This window comes from Rhinatrema bivittatum, chromosome 1 (genome assembly GCF_901001135.1).
Source record: "Rhinatrema bivittatum chromosome 1, aRhiBiv1.1, whole genome shotgun sequence".
In the NCBI taxonomy this organism is placed as follows: Eukaryota; Metazoa; Chordata; class Amphibia; order Gymnophiona; family Rhinatrematidae; genus Rhinatrema; species Rhinatrema bivittatum.
In genome coordinates, this window is record NC_042615.1 from 258,589,101 (window position 1) to 258,605,895 (window position 16,795).

The 16,795-nt window shown below is 44.4% G+C and overlaps 1 protein-coding gene across 3 annotated transcripts in view; it reads right to left on the reverse strand.

Annotated features, from left to right (window-relative positions):
* GFRA4 (GDNF family receptor alpha 4) overlaps positions 1-16,795 on the reverse strand; it is a 463,837-nt gene that overhangs the window by 142,767 nt on the left and 304,275 nt on the right. For 2 of the 3 annotated variants that reach the window (XM_029594101.1, XM_029594083.1), the window contains exon 2: positions 9,701-9,979. The exons of the other annotated variant lie outside the window; for it this stretch is intronic. In XM_029594101.1, the coding sequence (XP_029449961.1) occupies positions 9,701-9,979 (279 nt within the window). The remainder of the gene's footprint in view (positions 1-9,700; positions 9,980-16,795) is intronic. 3 annotated transcript variants of the gene reach the window in all.

Genomic DNA, 16,795 nt, shown 5'->3' on the forward strand with positions numbered 1-16,795 from the left:
TTGGTTCTGAGTTGTCCTCCCTAGAGTTTCATTTCATGACCCCTAGTTCTACTAATTTCTTTCCAAAGGGAAAGGTTTGTCGATTGTGCATCATTAAAATCTTTCAGGTATCTGAAGGTCTGTATCATATCTGCCCTGCACCTCCTCTCCTCCAGGGTATACATATTTAGGTCACAAGAACATAAGAACATGCCATACTGGGTCATACCAAGGGTCCATCAAGCCCAGCATCCTGTTTCCAACAGTGGCCAATCCAGGCCATAAGAACCTGGCAAGTACCCAAAAACTATGTTACCGTTGCTAGTAATAGCAGTGACTATTTTCTAAGTCAACTTAATTAATAGCAGGTAATGGACTTCTCTTCCAAGAACTTATCCAATCCTTTTTTAAACACAGCTATACTAACTGCACTAACCACATCCCCTGGCAACAAATTCCAGAGTTTAATTGTGCATTGAGGGAAAAAGAACTCTCTCCGATTAGTTTTAAATGTGCCACGTGCTAACTTCATGGAGTGCCCCCTAGTCTTTCTATTATCTGAAAGAGTAAATAACCGATTCACATCTACCCGTTCTAGACCTCTCATGATTTTAAACACCTCTATCATATCCCCCCTCAGTCGTCTCTTCTCAAAGCTGAAAAGTCCTAACCTCTTTAGTCTTTCCTCATAGGGGAGTTGTTCCATTCCCCTTATCATTTTGGTAGCCCTTCTCTGTACCTTCTCCATCGCAATTATATCTTTTTTGAGATGTGGCGACCAGAATTGTACACAGTATTCAAGGTGCGGTCTCACTATAGAGCGATACAGAGGCATTATGACATTTTCCGTTTTATTCACCATTCCCTTTCTAATAATTCCCAACATTCTGTTTGCTTTTTTTGACTGCTGCAGCACACTGAACCGATGATTTCAATGTGTTATCCACTATGATGCCTAGATCTCTTTCTTGGGTTGTAGCACCTAATATGGAACCCAACATTGTGTAACTGTAGCATGGGTTATTTTTCCCTATATGCATCACCTTGCACTTATGCACATTAAATTTCATCTGCCATTTTGATGCCCAATTTTCCAGTCTCACAAGGTCTTCCTGCAATTTATCACAATCTGCTTGTGATTTAACTACTCTGAACAGTTTTGTATCATCTGCAAATTTGATTACCTTACTCATCGTATTTCTTTCCAGATCATTTATAAATATATTGAAAAGTAAGGGTCCCAATACGGATCCCTGAGGCACTCCACTGCCCACTCCCTTCCACTGAGAAAATTGTCCATTTAATCCTACTCTCTGTTTCCTGTCTTTTAGCCAGTTTGTAATCCACGAAAGGGCATCACCACCTATCCCATGACTTTTTACTTTTCCTAGAAGCCCACAATTGCAACAGGTGCTCAACCTCTCCTCATAAGTCATTTGATGGAGACCCCCCACCATTTTGGTTGCCCTTCTCTGGACCGCCTCCACCCTGTCCCTGTCCTTTTTGAGACACAGTCTCCAGAACTGAACACAGTACTTCAGGTGAGGCCTCACCAAGGATCTGTACAAGGGGATTATCACTTCCTTTTTTTTACTAGTTATTCCTCTCTCTATGCAGTCCAGCATTCTTCTGGCTTTAGCTATCATCTTGTTGCATTGTTTTGCCGTCTTCAGATCACTAGACACTGTCACCTCAAGGTCCCTCTCTTTCTCCATGCACAACTTCCCTTCACACCCCATCACATACAACTCTTTTGGATTACCGCATCCCAGAAGCATGACTCTGCACTCCTTGGCATTAAATCCCAGCTGCCATCTCTTTGCCCACTCTTCAAGCTTCCTTAAATCACTTCTCATTCTCTCTACTCCTTCCGGCATGTCCACTCTGTTGCAGATCTTAGTATCATCCACAAATAGACAAACTTTACCTTCTATCCCTTCTGCAACGTTGCTTTCAAAGATACTGAACCGAACCAGTCCCAAGACCAATCCTTGTGGCACTCCACTTAACACCGGTCTCTCCTCAGAGTAGGTTCCATTCACCATCACACAGTGTCTTTTGTCTGATAACCAGTTTATAATCCAGGCCACCAACTTGGTGCTCATTCCCAAGCTTCTCATTTTATTCACAAGCCTCCTATGCCGGACAGTATCAACGCTTTACTGAAACCTGAGTAGATCTCATCAAGTGCACTTCCTTGATGCAGTTCTTTAGTCATCCAATCAAAATAATCAATCAGATTTGTCTGACAGGATCTTCCCCTAGTGAATCCATGCTGCCTGGGGTCCAGCAATCCTCCTGACTGTAGATAGTTCACTATGCTTTTCTTCATCAGAGTCTCCATTAATTTACCCACCACCAAGGTGAGGCTAACCGACCTGTAGTTTCCAGCCTCCTCTCTGCTCCCACTCTTGTGGAACGGGACCACCACCATTCTTCTCCAATCACTCGGCACTACTCCTTTTTCCAGGGATCTATTGAACAGCTCATGCAGCGGACCTGCTAGCACATCTCTGAGCTCCCTCAGTATCCTGGGATGTACCTCATCCGGCCCCATGGCCTTGTCTACTTTCAGTTTTCCTAGCTCTTCCCATACATTCTCTTCTGTAAATGGAGTTTCATCCATCCCATCTCCACCAATGGTTTTGTCAATCAGCAAAGGTCCTTCTCCAGGGTCTTCTTTAGTGGATACCAAACTGAAGTATTTGTTTAATATTTCTGCCTTTTCTTCATCTCTCTCCACACATTGCTCATTGTCACCATTCAATTTCACTATATCACTTTGGACCTTTCTTCTTTCTCTGATATATCTGAAAAATGTTTTTTCTCCTCTCTTTACCTCTTTGGAGATCCTTTCTTCTACCTGACTTTTAGCTTTCTTGATTTCCTTCTTCGTCTCCCTCAGTTTCAAGTGATATTCTTCCCTGTGTTCCTCATTTTGGGATCCTTTATATTTCTTGAATGTTGCTCTTGTTGCTTTTATTTTATCAGCCACCTCCTTTGAAAACCAGATCGGTTTCTCTTACTTTTGTTTACTCTTCTAACATATAGATTTATTGCCTTTGTAATTGGTAATTGCTCCTTTTAGTTTGGCCCACTGTTGTTCCACTTCACCCATTTTCTCCCAGTCTTTTAATTCCATATCCAAGTATGTTCCCATTTCGACAAAGTCCATATTTTTTAAATTCAAAACCTGGGTCTTCAAGTGACTTCTTTGCATCCTATTTGTGATATCAAACAGTACCATTTGATGATCACTAGTGCTGAGGTGGGCTCCCACCCGGACATTAGAGACATTTTCCCCATTAGTGAGTACCAAGTCGAGTATCGCATTTTCCCTTGTGGGTTCTATTACTGTTTGTTTGAACAGAGCCCCAGTAGGGCATCCACTATTTCTCTACTTGCCTTTAAAAACCCAAGGCACATTATGTAGGTGTGGATTTTGAGGTGTCCTTTCCAGAGGCAGCATGTTTTCATGCTTGTTCCTCTCTTTTGTTTTGGGAAGAGGACCTTTGGGTTTCTTGGAAATAAACTTGGGGTATAGATAGAAGAAAAGGTTCCTTTTTTCCATTTTAAAAGTTTCAACTTTTCCTCCTTTTGTTTGGATGAAGAAGTTCTATCCACCTTTCTTGGTTCATTTTAGGTTGCCTTTTGAAAACCGGTTTGTTTTTACCCTCTGCCTGAGTTGCAAAGGGCCCAGAGACTGAGTGTTGTCATCTAAAAGGAGAATAGAAACCTCTCACTCTGAGAGACCCATCAACCTTTGAAGATTACGTGAATAGTGAAGAAAGAACATTGCACTGGGATGAAAGAATGACATTCTATTCATCTGGAGAAAGGTGTGCAATATGGGACTTTATGGGGTATCTGCCTGCATCCTGACATTTGTGAGGGAACTTCTAAATTACCTTTATAATTGGCAAGGATCAGGAATGGACTAAAAGATGCATTAAGAGTTACAATGTGAAAGATATTTTTTGAAAATCCAAACATGTAAATGGATTGGATTGCATGAGAAGTTGTAAATAGGCATTTTCATTATTCCACCAACCATTGTCAGTAAAGTTGGAAATCACAATCAGTTTCCAGTGTGATTATTGCTGCTGTATGCAAAAAATGTCTTAACAATGCTCAGGGCCTTGAAGAGAAGTCTCTTCTCCCCCCCTCCCCCCACCAACACAGAGTCTTGGAACTCAGAGAAGGTCTTAAGAACTGTATGGGAAGTTTGAATGTCTTAGGCCCATGGCTTTGAAGGTGGTCCATGGACTCCTCAGTGAGGACCTCAGGCCAGGGATTACACCTTTGGTGAAAATCCTTTGATAAAAATATTCAGTATGATTTTGAGGAATTTAATGTGATAACCCACTTCTCAAGAAGATTTAACCATTTTCTCCACTAAAGAAAAATATAAGTAATGAATAATTGTCATGCTCGGGGTTGTGAGCCCTTGTACAGTTTGCAAAGGTGGCAGTAGCAGGCATACCTCAGGCTGAAGTGAAGTAGGTTGGCTTCACCTGTACCAATCTCTCCCCGCGTGGGGGAAGAGGGTTCTGAAGCCGGCAGGACATAGGAGAATGTCCACAGAGCCGAGTGGTGGTCAGAAAGACAGAGCACATAGCACTATCCAGGCAGAGGGTCGAGGCAGGCGGAGGCCAATCAAGGTCAACCATAGGAGGACAGGGAAGGGGCAGGTGACAAGGTAGAAAAGGCAGACAGAAACTGGATGAACAGACAGGGACTGAAGGCAAGGAATGGCGGGAATCAGAAACGAGGCAACAAGTGCCAGCTGGCTGACATCATAGATGTGTGCTGGAGTGAAATTCCTGCTGCAGGGGTACCGCCTATGGCGTCCTTGGCAGTGGCAGTGTGGCAGCCAGGAGCTAAGCAAACACTTGCCACGATGTGACTATCACGGTTGGTAGAGCGTTATAATAATAATAGCAATAATAATAACAATAGTATATTTTTTAATTTTTTTAATTTTTGCTAGTTCTGTCTTTTTAAAGAGTTTATTATGAATGTATTTATATTAAACTGCATAGAGTTTTGAATATGCAGGATATAAATATTTTAAATAAATAAATAAACTAACCTATTTAAAAGACAAGCTAGCCTAATCAAATCAGGTACTCCAGTGGAAAAAAGATTTGCCAACTGATAACTTTAATGTGATCAATGCTTTGGCTCCTTGTGATTGTTCCTGTTCAATCGGTTACAATTATTTTCTGTCAGTTGGTGACCTTTCACCTGCGTTCATGGAAGCATACATAGAGACCTATGTACTAAGCTGAGTTAAATTTGGAAGCTTCTAGAATACTAAGGGGCTGATGCAATAAAAAGTGTGTTGTAAACGGTGCTTCCTAACCACATCCCCCGGGTGCCTGATGCATTATTTAAATGAGGGGCTGCATAAAAAAGGACGCGCTAGGGGAATCTTGTGCATCCCTAGTGCTCAACTGCTTCTGGAGCCCACAATTGCAACAGGCGCTCAATATGAGCGTCAGATTTATCCTGCTTCTTCTGGCCAATTTTGCTGAGTTTGCTGAAGATGCTCATACTAAGCACCCCTTGCTATGGGCTTCTAAACTGTGCGTCCAAAGATTTTTTGTTTTTAATCAAGCCAATATACATTTATTTTTCAACACCACAAGCAGTAAATTTAAGTGTTGCAATGATACCAAGTAGGAGGAACCACAAAGGACCATATTTTTAAATTTCTAATGAGCTCCTAACTTGCAGATTGACTTTATGCCACCTCTGGGGCTGGAGTTAAATTTGTCACATTAAAAAGTGTGCATTGGGCACCCAGCGATTTTCTGCATGGGGGGGTGGGGTGGTAATAGCTAATAGCCCCCTCTACATGGAATTTACATGTGATGGGCGCTATCAGCTACACATTTGGTTAGGCTTGTGTTTTGGACACGCTAAACAACTTATTGTATTGAGTGCTAGTCTAGCATATTCAAAATGCATTAACCTGTGCATTAGGCTGGGCAAACGTTATTGCATCGGCCCCTAAAATGAGCTTTTGCATCCAGGTTACTAAATTAATGAAATGCAGAGTGTGTCTGAGCTAAAAATGGCCCCTACAACACTGAGCACCATTTTTTCTTGCTCATGCAAGGCCTCTTGGGTACCCCCAAATTCCCCTTCTTACATACAACTTTCGCTTTACTATACCTGTCCTCGAAAAGAATAATTCGGCTTCTGGCACTTCCCTGAAAGAAAACATTCCAACCGATAAGTCAAATTGAGAAGTACTGAAGAGCAACATTAAAAAAGAGGATGTTGAGCCAGGAAAAGGAAGATAAGCAGTGCATGTCCTCCTGTCAGCCTGCCAACGGCCCAGGGTTCCATGACAGTGGTAGGACAGAGTTAAAAGGTTGCAGTATTGCAAATAACCCAGTCTTCATTTCCTCAAGGGCAGAGGTGATAACGACAATAAAGGGGAGGGTAAGGGATTCAGATCTAATTACTCACATTCCCAAATCCAAGCTCAGGGCAAGTTACATTCAGGTACAGTAAGTAGTTCCTTTCCCCAGAGGGGCTTACAATCTAGGGACCTGTTTACTAAAAGTTTTCTTCCATTTTGTGTCTATGGGAAAAATGCTTAGTAAATGACTCCCTAAGTTTGCACCTGAGGCAACGTCACAAGGAGTATCAATGGGAGAAACAGGATTTGAACCCTAGCTTTCCTGGTTCTTAGCCTGCCACTCTACCCACTAGGCTATACTCTCCACTATGAGAGAAGCATGACCTAATGATACTGTAGACCAGGGGTCCCCAAACCTGTCCTGGAGGGCCACCAGCCAGTCGGGTTTTTGGGATATCCTCAATGAATATGCATGAGAGAAAATTTGCATGCACTGCCTCCATAACATGTACATTTTCTCTCATGCATATTCATTGAGGATATCCCAAAAACCCGACTGGCTGGTGGCCCTCCAGGACAGGTTTGGGGACCACTGCTGTAGACCATGGGGTAGTGAAATTGGTACCAGCCAGTTACAACTTCTCAGAAACTAAATGGGTCAGTGCCAGCAGAGGACCTAGTAGACTGTATGCTCTTGCAACAGCCTCAGTAGTTTTAGTAGCTATTTAGATTATTATAAAGCTTGCTGGTATAACATGGAGGTAGGGTGGAATGGAGTGGGGGCATGTAGGCTGGGTATTTGGATTAATTATGGAGTCTTGTATGCTCATTTACCCAAAATGGTAGAGAACCAATGAGGAAGCAAACAATAAGGAGTGATATCCTATAATTGGTCAAACTTCTACAATTGGAAGTTTGTACATCCTTGAGGTACAGACTGGAATAACTGGGCAGATTGAATGGGCCAAGCAGTCTTTTTCTGATGTCATCTATTTTGTTACTATGGTTGACCTAAAAATAGATTTGAAGGGAACTTCATACAGTCCTCCTGACCACAAAAGAGTGATGAATATAATGCAGTAGGTCAGGGATGATGAGAGGAACGCAGGGAAAATACTGCAGTTAATGCAGAATGGCTCTTTGATGAAAACCAAATGGAAAGACGAAAGGAGAGAAACCGAGCAATGGATGATAAACAGAAATTAAAACTGTCTTTTTCATCTCACCATTGTGAACTACATAAACAGTCCAGTAGGTTGTCCTTAATTCAGTTAAAAAAGCTGCCTTGCAAAAGCTGTATAGAATTTTGTCTCTGTTAGGAAAGGATTTCCTTAGACTAGTAACCTCCTCTGTTTGTTAAGCAGAGATCACGTGCTCTTTTCTTCAGAGATGAATGTTAATATTAAATACAGAAAAACATAAGCCAATTTTGCATATAGCTCGGTAAGGAACCCCACATGATTTAAGGCTATCTAAATTAGTGTTTGTAAAATAGTTTCATGCATTTTACATGATTCAAGAAAACTTGTATGTTAAATATAGCTTTATAGCATGGACCTGTTTTGTCCATGCTATAAAATGGTCCAACCTTCTTTGCAAAATGAAGGTTGGACTTGGGTTACCTTGGCAAACTTAAGACAACCCTGTTTCCAAGCAATACTAAAAGAGTTCCTGGATTGTGATGCACAGCTAATACAACACATAATAGCGTCCACTCCCACCCTCAACCATTACAGGCTATTTCATTCATACAAAATAGTTTCACTTTAGTATTCATGTTATACATAAGGGCTTTAAGCCCAGGTGATGTGCTGAGGAATCCCACAAAAAAGCCCAATTGTATCCCATACAAAGCTGAATTCCAGCAAGAAAAAACACAAAACCATGCACAGACAATTGACAGGCATTCCCAACAGGGCTAGTAATCCATTTTTTATAAACCCAGAGGGGTAGTGTTTCTATGCATGCCATAAAATAATTTAAATACAAAAACTGTGTGTAGTATTTAGAGGTTTTGATAATGAAGTAGAGTTTAAAAAAAATCAAAATGCTGTATAAATGCCACAGATTTGTGGTTAAATCACTGTCTTCTCTATTTTGGTACACAAAATGTAATACTCCAAGTCCAATGTCCTGAGCTGCTGTTTAAGATTAGACAAAATCATCTAGCACACTGACAGAGCTGTCTGCTGCCATGACTCCTGGATCAGATCTTTGGCATGCTAGAACTGTCAGGGCTGTGGATGCTGTGGAGGCAGCATTCGCAGCCTGGGGCAGGGGGTGGGGAGGAAGAGGTGGTCATTGTTAAGGGCAACCCCTGTTGGCTGGTTTTAGAGCCGATAGAGGGTTCTGGAAGGAGCCCTGGTACATGGCTCCCAGCCTTAGGACCACTGCTGCAATGAGAGACTGGGAGGATCTACTGAAAAGGGGAAAAATCCTCAGTAGTTGAGAATGAAGGCTCAAGGGGTTCCAATTGAACTGGAAGAAATAGGAGAAGGAGGAACTACTGGGTCAAAGAAATCGACTAGCAAAAGAAGCATTATACTTTTTCATTCATTCCTCTGTGGAGGGCTTTCTCTGCAAAAGCAGGCAGTACCATCAGGTTGCTATTACTGAGAATTATGATAGGTCTGTCCAAAATACAGCTATATATTTTTCTTGACTAACACAGATTGGCTTCCAATAGCTCCTTCTTCTTGGATTCAGATATGTGCTCTTCCATTTAATGGAATTCAGGGTACTTTCTTCTATTTATGACCTGAACAATGTCCAAACTCATGCACAAAAGAAGGACTTTTGATTTATGAGCAAGGTCTTCTATTAGCACTGGGTACATTCTTGAATCTTTGTGCATCTCATTTGGTACTTGTAAGGCAAACTCCTCTGACTTCCCAGTGATCAGTGGCAATTAATGACAATTGTATATACCGTATTTCTATCTCTCTAGCTATAAAATTAACTAACTTTATACCTCTTTACATATATATGTATGTGTGTGTGTGTGTGTGTGTATATGCTGTACATGTACTCATAATGACCTATATGCACACTGGCATCTAGCACCATTTTCTGCTATACTGCATGATGCTATGCTCCATTACAGAGACTACTAATTACATAGTCTCCTCTAAAAGTAAGAAAAAAGGATACTACGTCTTATAAATGTTTTCAATGTTGACTTGCTGATTGATTTGGGAGGCTAAGAACTATGGAATTTTGTTCAGTGTTGAATGTTCCTAATGTCTGAGAAAAATGTTTTTGGGAAAATGTTAGTTCCATGCATTTCCGGTTATGGCACTGTTACTTCAAGAAAACAGTCTTAGAAGGAGACTACTTATTCTGACCGACCTTCCATCAGAGTGTGATGTATGCTCCAGTAAATGCTAAGGCATTTCTTCTCTTTCTTCATGCCACGTTTACATTTACAGCCGTACAGTTGGCTGGACAGGAGTGCAGTCACAGTGTTCCTGCATTGGATTTTTGCATCCGGCCCCAGCTTGTTGGCGCCATTGCCTGCAATGCATTGTCTGAGAGTTCGGAACTTGGAGCTGCAGCTGGGGTCACTGTTGCAAGCATCCCCTGCCTGACGACAGTCTCTGCCTGATCCTACAGCTGTAACCATACCTTCTGAAAGAGAAAACACAAAAGAGGACTTTGATAGTACAATACATGAAATGTAGAAGTAATAATATTTTCACAAGTTTTCTTTCCAAATTCACAGGGCACACAAAATTAACTGATTAGAAAATGGGTGGCCCTGGTAGAGCTCCCAGAAGCAGGTTTTTGATTTAACTGGTCAGCGTGGCTTTTTAGTGCTGACTGGCTACATTCACTCTGACAACTCTGTTCGATCAACTAGCTGTCCTAAATCAACCTGATCCAGCAGCAGCTGCAACAACTCTGCAAACGAAATTCAGCATGGGACTTCCAGCTGCCTGCCGTGCATGCAAGGCCCTGTGGCAGCACCACTCCTTGCACAGGTTTCCATAGTATTAGGAAGCCCATGTGGGAGGAAGAGGGAGGCCACCACAGGATCCTGAGCGTGTGATTGGTGGCTGGATTCCCTGCTGCTGGATCAAGCCACTGCCTCTTTAATAAGTGGTTTGGAAGCAGGCCCAGATAGAAGCATGGCTGTGGTGGCAACACTTTGGCACCTATTAACATTTAGCACTGGAGGCAAGTGTCTTTGTTGCCTATTCCTAAATCCAGGCCTCTTCATCCTAACCAATTATCAGGTCTATACTGTAAAGTGCGGTTGGAGATTCTTCGTCTGCAACTCGCTGCGGGCGCACAATTGGGACGCATAAAGCGATCCTGCGATACAGTCTCCAGTTTCACTCGTCCTTAGCGCTTCTTGAAACCAACGCATAACCCTTTCCGCACCCAGCATGTATATGATATGTAAATGAACGAATTAGCTATTTAGTGAAGGAATTAGCTATTCCCTCCGATACTGTGACGCGCGCTCCGATTATCTCCTTTGTAACCCGCTATTTTGCCGCGTCCTTAGCCTGTTAGTTTACCGCCTACCCTCTACCTGGTGTTAGTCCTGCACCATGGACAACCTCCATATATACTAACCCGCTTTCAAACTGCATTCAGCCCTTCTTTTTGCATGAACGATGCTGCACGGAACTCCGATTGCATTAGTTATTTGCTTAAAAAAATTATTTCATCCCGCATGTTCCGTATGGGAGCTGACAGCGGCTTACAAAAAAAATTACAGTTCTCATAAAATGCTAAAGTTGCTATATATATATATATATATATAAATACCTTGTCACTTTCCGAATCCCCCATCTCCACACGGGCGTGCATTCATCCAGGCGGCGGCGGGAGCCGGCGGGAGGGTGGGCGCGCGTTTATCCGGGAGCCGGCGGGCGGGTGGACTTGCATTCATCCAGGCGGAGGGAGCCGGCGGCGAAAGCGGCCTCTGGCAGCCCCCGCCGGCAGTGAATGAATGCGCGCCTGTGCGACCCGTGCGATTTCGGCGCGCCTGTGCGACCCGTGCGATTTTGGCGCTCAAGGCGACGTCAAGCGTCGTGACGTCACACCTTGAGCGCCAAAATCGAATGGGTCGCACAGGTGCGCCGAAATCGCACGGGTCGCATAGGCGCGCATTCATTCACTGCCGGCGGGGGCTGCCGGAGGCCGCTTTCGCCGCCGGCTCCCTCCGCCTGGATGAATGCACGCCCACCCGCCCGCCGGCTCCCGGATAAACGCGCGCCCACCCTCCCGCCGCTGCCTGGATCGAACGCGCGCCCCCATGCCCGCCGGCTCCCGCCGCCGCTGCCGCCTGGATGAACGGGTGCCCGTCGGCTCCCGCCGCCGCCGCCTGGATCGAATGCGCGCCCACCCACCTGCTGGCTCCTGCCGCCGCTGCCTGGATGAATGGGCGCCCACCCGCCCGCCGCCGCCTGATCGAACGCGCGCCCACCGGCTCCCGCCAGTAAGTTTACTTTTTTTTTACACTTTATTCCCTTTTGTTTTAATTTTCGCCCTGCGCCTTGCTTCGGGAGGGGGGGGGGGAACCATCCACTTCCTGGTACCTGTCATTTCAAATGTCACTTGAAATGACATTTGAAATGACAGGTACCAGCGCACCCCGGGATACTGTATAGGCGCTGAATATTCCACCTATACAGTAAAAGGGGTTTCGCTTCATGGACGCGCGTTGAGCACGGGTTGGACTCGGTTTGCATTTGCAAGCAATTTGAATAGAGTATCGAGCGGTATGTGAAGAGAACTGTGCGAGCGGGGAACGAGGGTGCGCCCGGCACTGCCGCACTCTTTCTACCGCGGCCTTAGAGTATCGACCTGTATGTAACTAGGTATGGTGGCACAGTATCTCTTACTTACTCTGTCTTGTTCACACTTGAGACAGATATGGCCGGACTGCCTGATTTGGGTCCCTGCCCTCCTGACCTTACCTGGCACAGGGATGTATAGTGTAAACAAACAAAAAAAAAAACAAACAAAAAACTGGACTGGTGACAATTGTTTCAGTTTAAATCCAGCATGAGACTGTTGCAGAAACCAGCCAGCACAGGAAGTTCAGTTACTATCATGAGCCAGTGGGGAGCCAGCTCATTACCCGGAGACAGGATGAGAACTTCAGACCAATCAGAAAAGAAAAGAAGAAAAAAAAAAAAGCCTAAGGCAAGAGGAATCAGTGCTGCGTTTTTTGGGTAATGAGCCCATCTACCAAGCTGATCTAAACCTTTAAGGGAACTAGAGGAAAGAGTGGAGAGATATCAGTGTTGGAGAGCAGTTGGAGAGAGAGATCAGAGAGCTGTGCTTGGGAGAGGATCCCCCTCCCCACTTCATCCATAGCTACCAGGAGACAGAGTGCACAGCAGAAGGAGAGTCCAGGAGCTTCAACTACAGGAGCCGGGAGTTTACATCCCCCCACCCCCTGTAGGACCCATTGCAGCTACATAGCCCTAAATTGTTCAGCAGCAGCAGTACAATGGGTTATGCTTTTGTTCTTTGTCCCTGCCTTTCAATATTGACATCAGCGAGCTGCCAGATAAACACCGCTGTTGGCTACTAACCGAGTAGAGACCTGCCCTGAATTTTCACTCCCTGCATCAGGGTGGGGAACCAGCGTGTTTCCCCTTATTTGGAGCCTCTCTTCTGCTACATTTCAATTAATACAGCCTTCATTGATTATGCTTTAAGGGGGGGTATACACTTCTTGGACTGGGGACTATGAGAGGAACAGTAGAACACATTCTGATACACTGGTGTGAGAATTACCCTTAAGAGTTTTGGGTAAACAAAGTTTTCCAGAGTGCAGTCTAAGCAGGCAAATCAACAGACTGCTATGGATAATTCAAGCTGATCATTGTCATGGCTGACGTTGCAGGTTGCTAGATTTAATAGCAAGTAATACTGGACCATTTCGTGACTGTTCTGCTTATTGTCTCGCGTTAGTAATAATTATTTTCCCCTCTTTTGCTGTATCATTGCTGTATGCATCATTCTACTTACCTGTTAATAGTAAAAGAATTGAATGTTTACAGTAGAGTGGTGATTTTCTGCACTGTACCCTGTTCCCAGGGGTGCGGTGGGAACCACAGGGACCCACAAAAGAGAGGATCAGGGCATTTGGATTATCTACCCAGAGGCGCTAACAACCCGCAACCCCCCACTCTGACACTCATACCCACTGGTGCAGGTGGGGGTTATTCTTCTTGTGCAGCCCCTCTCCGGGGACGATGGAAGAGGATATTCCAGATGCAATGTGCAGAAAGTGAGAAAGAAGGACTTCGTGGACGTTTCTGTTCTTCATTGGAGCTCCTCTGTTGCTTGTTCCATGTTCCTGATGTTCCAGTCTGGGTCCTGATGTTCCAGCCTCAGGCTCTTCGTCCTGCTTCCAGGTTTCCTTCTTGTCCACTTTCCTGGCGTGCCACCGTCGTAGTCCGTGACCAGCTCATGGGGGGGGGCTGTGTAGGGTGCTTTGTGGCACAAAGCCTGTCTTCATATCTGCAGTGCAAGTCTCTGAAAGGCCCTTGCTTTTAATGTCGAGGTCTGTTCCTGAATCCGAGTTCTGAATCCTGAATATTGAACCCTTGAATCCTGAGCTTGAATCCTTGAATCTTGTTCCTGGTCTTCGGAGATCCTTGTTCCTGCTTCCGCCCATGCCCTAGACTCAAGCCAGAGCCTGGTCTGCTTCAGCCTGCTCCACGACCTGCCACAGGAGGCTGTGTAGGGCACGCCATTGTGCAGGCCTCTCCTGAATCTTTGTCATGTTTCCAGCTTCAAGTCTTCATCTTCTCGCCTGGAGTCTGCTTTGCTTCTGGCGTGGTCCGCGACCAGCCACTGGCGGCTGTGTAGGGTGCGCTGCTGGGCAGTACTCACCCTGTACTAGTGCCTGAATCCCAAATGTGAACCTGAGCCTTCCAGGTTCCTCGAGTCTTCGTCAGAGTCTATCAAGTCCCTCGAGTCTTTGTCAGAGTCTTCCAAGTTCCTCGAGTCTGAGTGAGTCTTTCAAGTTCCTCGAATCTTTGTTCAGTTCCATGTCCTGTCATATTCCTCTCCTCAGCCTTTGTGTGGCCTCACACAGTCGTCGTTCCAAAGCAGCAGGTCCAGAAGGGCTACCGGGTGGCCGTAGGGCTACTCTTGAGACCAGCATTGCATTGCTGGGTGTCACTTGTGCGTGTAGGTTCAGTGGAGGTCTGAGCCTGTCTTGTACCAGTTCCTGTGATGTTTCACGTCCAGCCTTGTTCTAGCTCCAGCCTGTTCTTGGGCAGTCTTGCCTCCCATGGTGTGTGTCTTGGGACTCCTCCCTGAGCTGCACCATTGTCCAAGGGTTCACATCTCTCCAGAGCAAGCAACTTTACCCCATGTTCACAATATGTCCAACGGAAGGCAGGATGGATAGGCAGGCAGAGAGGCATGGAGATGACAGGAGGAATGTGGAACACAGAAGAACTGAAACACTGGAGAACTGAACAGAAGAACTGAAAAACAAGGACATCGAAGACTACTGAAACTGAAGACCAGATGAAGACCAGGAAGTGAAACAGAAACTTGGGAGTGCTGACAGGAATGCTGAGGCAGCTTACACTACAAGGACTGAAGGAGACCTATTGCCAAGGCAAAGACTGAAGAGAAGCAAGGCCTTTTTATAGGCCAAAGGCAATGAGGTCATCTGTGGGCACTGAGGGACCTTTAAATCTGGTGCTGTTGGGTGCATGCATTAGCTTAGGAAGGGCTGAGAAGAGTGTTGGTGGCATCCTGCTATGAGTCACGTTAGAGGCATCGGGGCCTGGAGGAGTGCGGTGGCCTGCCATTCGGCTGCACTGCCATTCCTTTGTGGTGTCGGGGGTCAATGCTTGTGGTCTGGGCCTAGAGGTAAGAGTGGCTGTTAATGGAGAAGACCTGCGGATCGCCAAACTCAACAGAGTCACATCATAGACCTTTTTGCGATTAGGCAATTCATAAATTTAAATAAATCTAATCTAAATCTACATCTGGGTAGGGAGAGATGACCAGAGGCACAAGCCAGGTGCATGTGCATCATTTTAAATAAAATTGTCACAGGAGAATAGAAGTGGGACAGTACCACTCCTAGGTGCTAAACAGGGAATGAAGGAGAACAGAGAGGTCTACCAAAGAGATCTGAGAAATGGGGACTGAACATTCATTTAAGTAAAGGGGATACATATCTTCCTATTTCACAATGGCATGGAGCAAAACTTAATTCAGTGATGATGAACTCCAGTCCTCGAGAGCCACAAACAGGCAAGATTTTCAGGATATTTACAATGAATATGCATGTGAAAGATTTACATGCACTGCTTCCATTGTATGCAAATCTATTTCATGCATATTCATTGTATATACCCTGACAACCTGGCCTGTTTGTAGCTCTCGAGGACTGGAGTTCACCATCACTGACCTAATTTCATTGATTGGCGAGTTGGAGCTAAATTATTAAAGAAATTGGCTTTAATGTCTAAAGACATTTGCTCGAAAATTGAGGTCACAAATTTATTGAGAAATTAACATGCGAATCAAGTGGACCGTAACATCTGTAAAGAAATTTCATTCCATTTCCATCAATTATCAGTAAATTTGAGTTGGAAACTAGACCTGCTTCCAGCATGATTATTATTGCTATCTATCTTCCTGAGATCATTAGTGCAGTTATCATGGACTTAAATGGCTCTTAGGAGTTAAGCAATGCATCTGGGTCTAGACGTTTATCTCCTCGCCTCTCAAGGAATTCTGGACACTCAGAATGATTTGACATCTTTAATGGAACTGAGCAGGTGATATGTGATTGAGGTGTTTGCCCCTGGACCCCTATTTTGGAATATCTGCCTGGGGTGGGTTACATGGAGTAGGTGGATTTTCATGTTGCCTTGACAGGGCATATGGTATAATAAAATGGCAATGGTTATTTTACATCAATTTCCCATTTTGTTCATGAGAAGAAAATATTGTCAAAATCACTCTTTATAGAATGTAAAGGGAGCTACATGGCTGCAGCAAGGGACCTTCCGGAGATAGTCCAGCCTTTGGCAAGAATAAATATATTTGTAGCTGAGAGATCTGGAAGGCAACTAAAGGTCACATATATGTATGGTTTCGTAATTCCTTTTGGGTCCGTGCACTGATGGAGCAGAGAAATAATGGACTGTCTATAGTAGCTGCATTTCTCATATGTCCAAACAACCCCTTTTTTGGACTTGTACCAAATATCTTTTTAACTACCCCCAAATATTTCTTATGACATCTGGAGATATTTGCCATCTATATCCCCAAAACAAAGGGTGAGAATCAAACCATTGACAATGAAATCAGTAAGGATATTATACACTTGGACTTTTATAAGAGCATATTGTACTTCACAGAGGCTTTTTGGAAAATGTCAGGAACACAAGAATCGCTATGCAACTTAGGAAATATTTGCACTTTTTATAAAGTGAACTG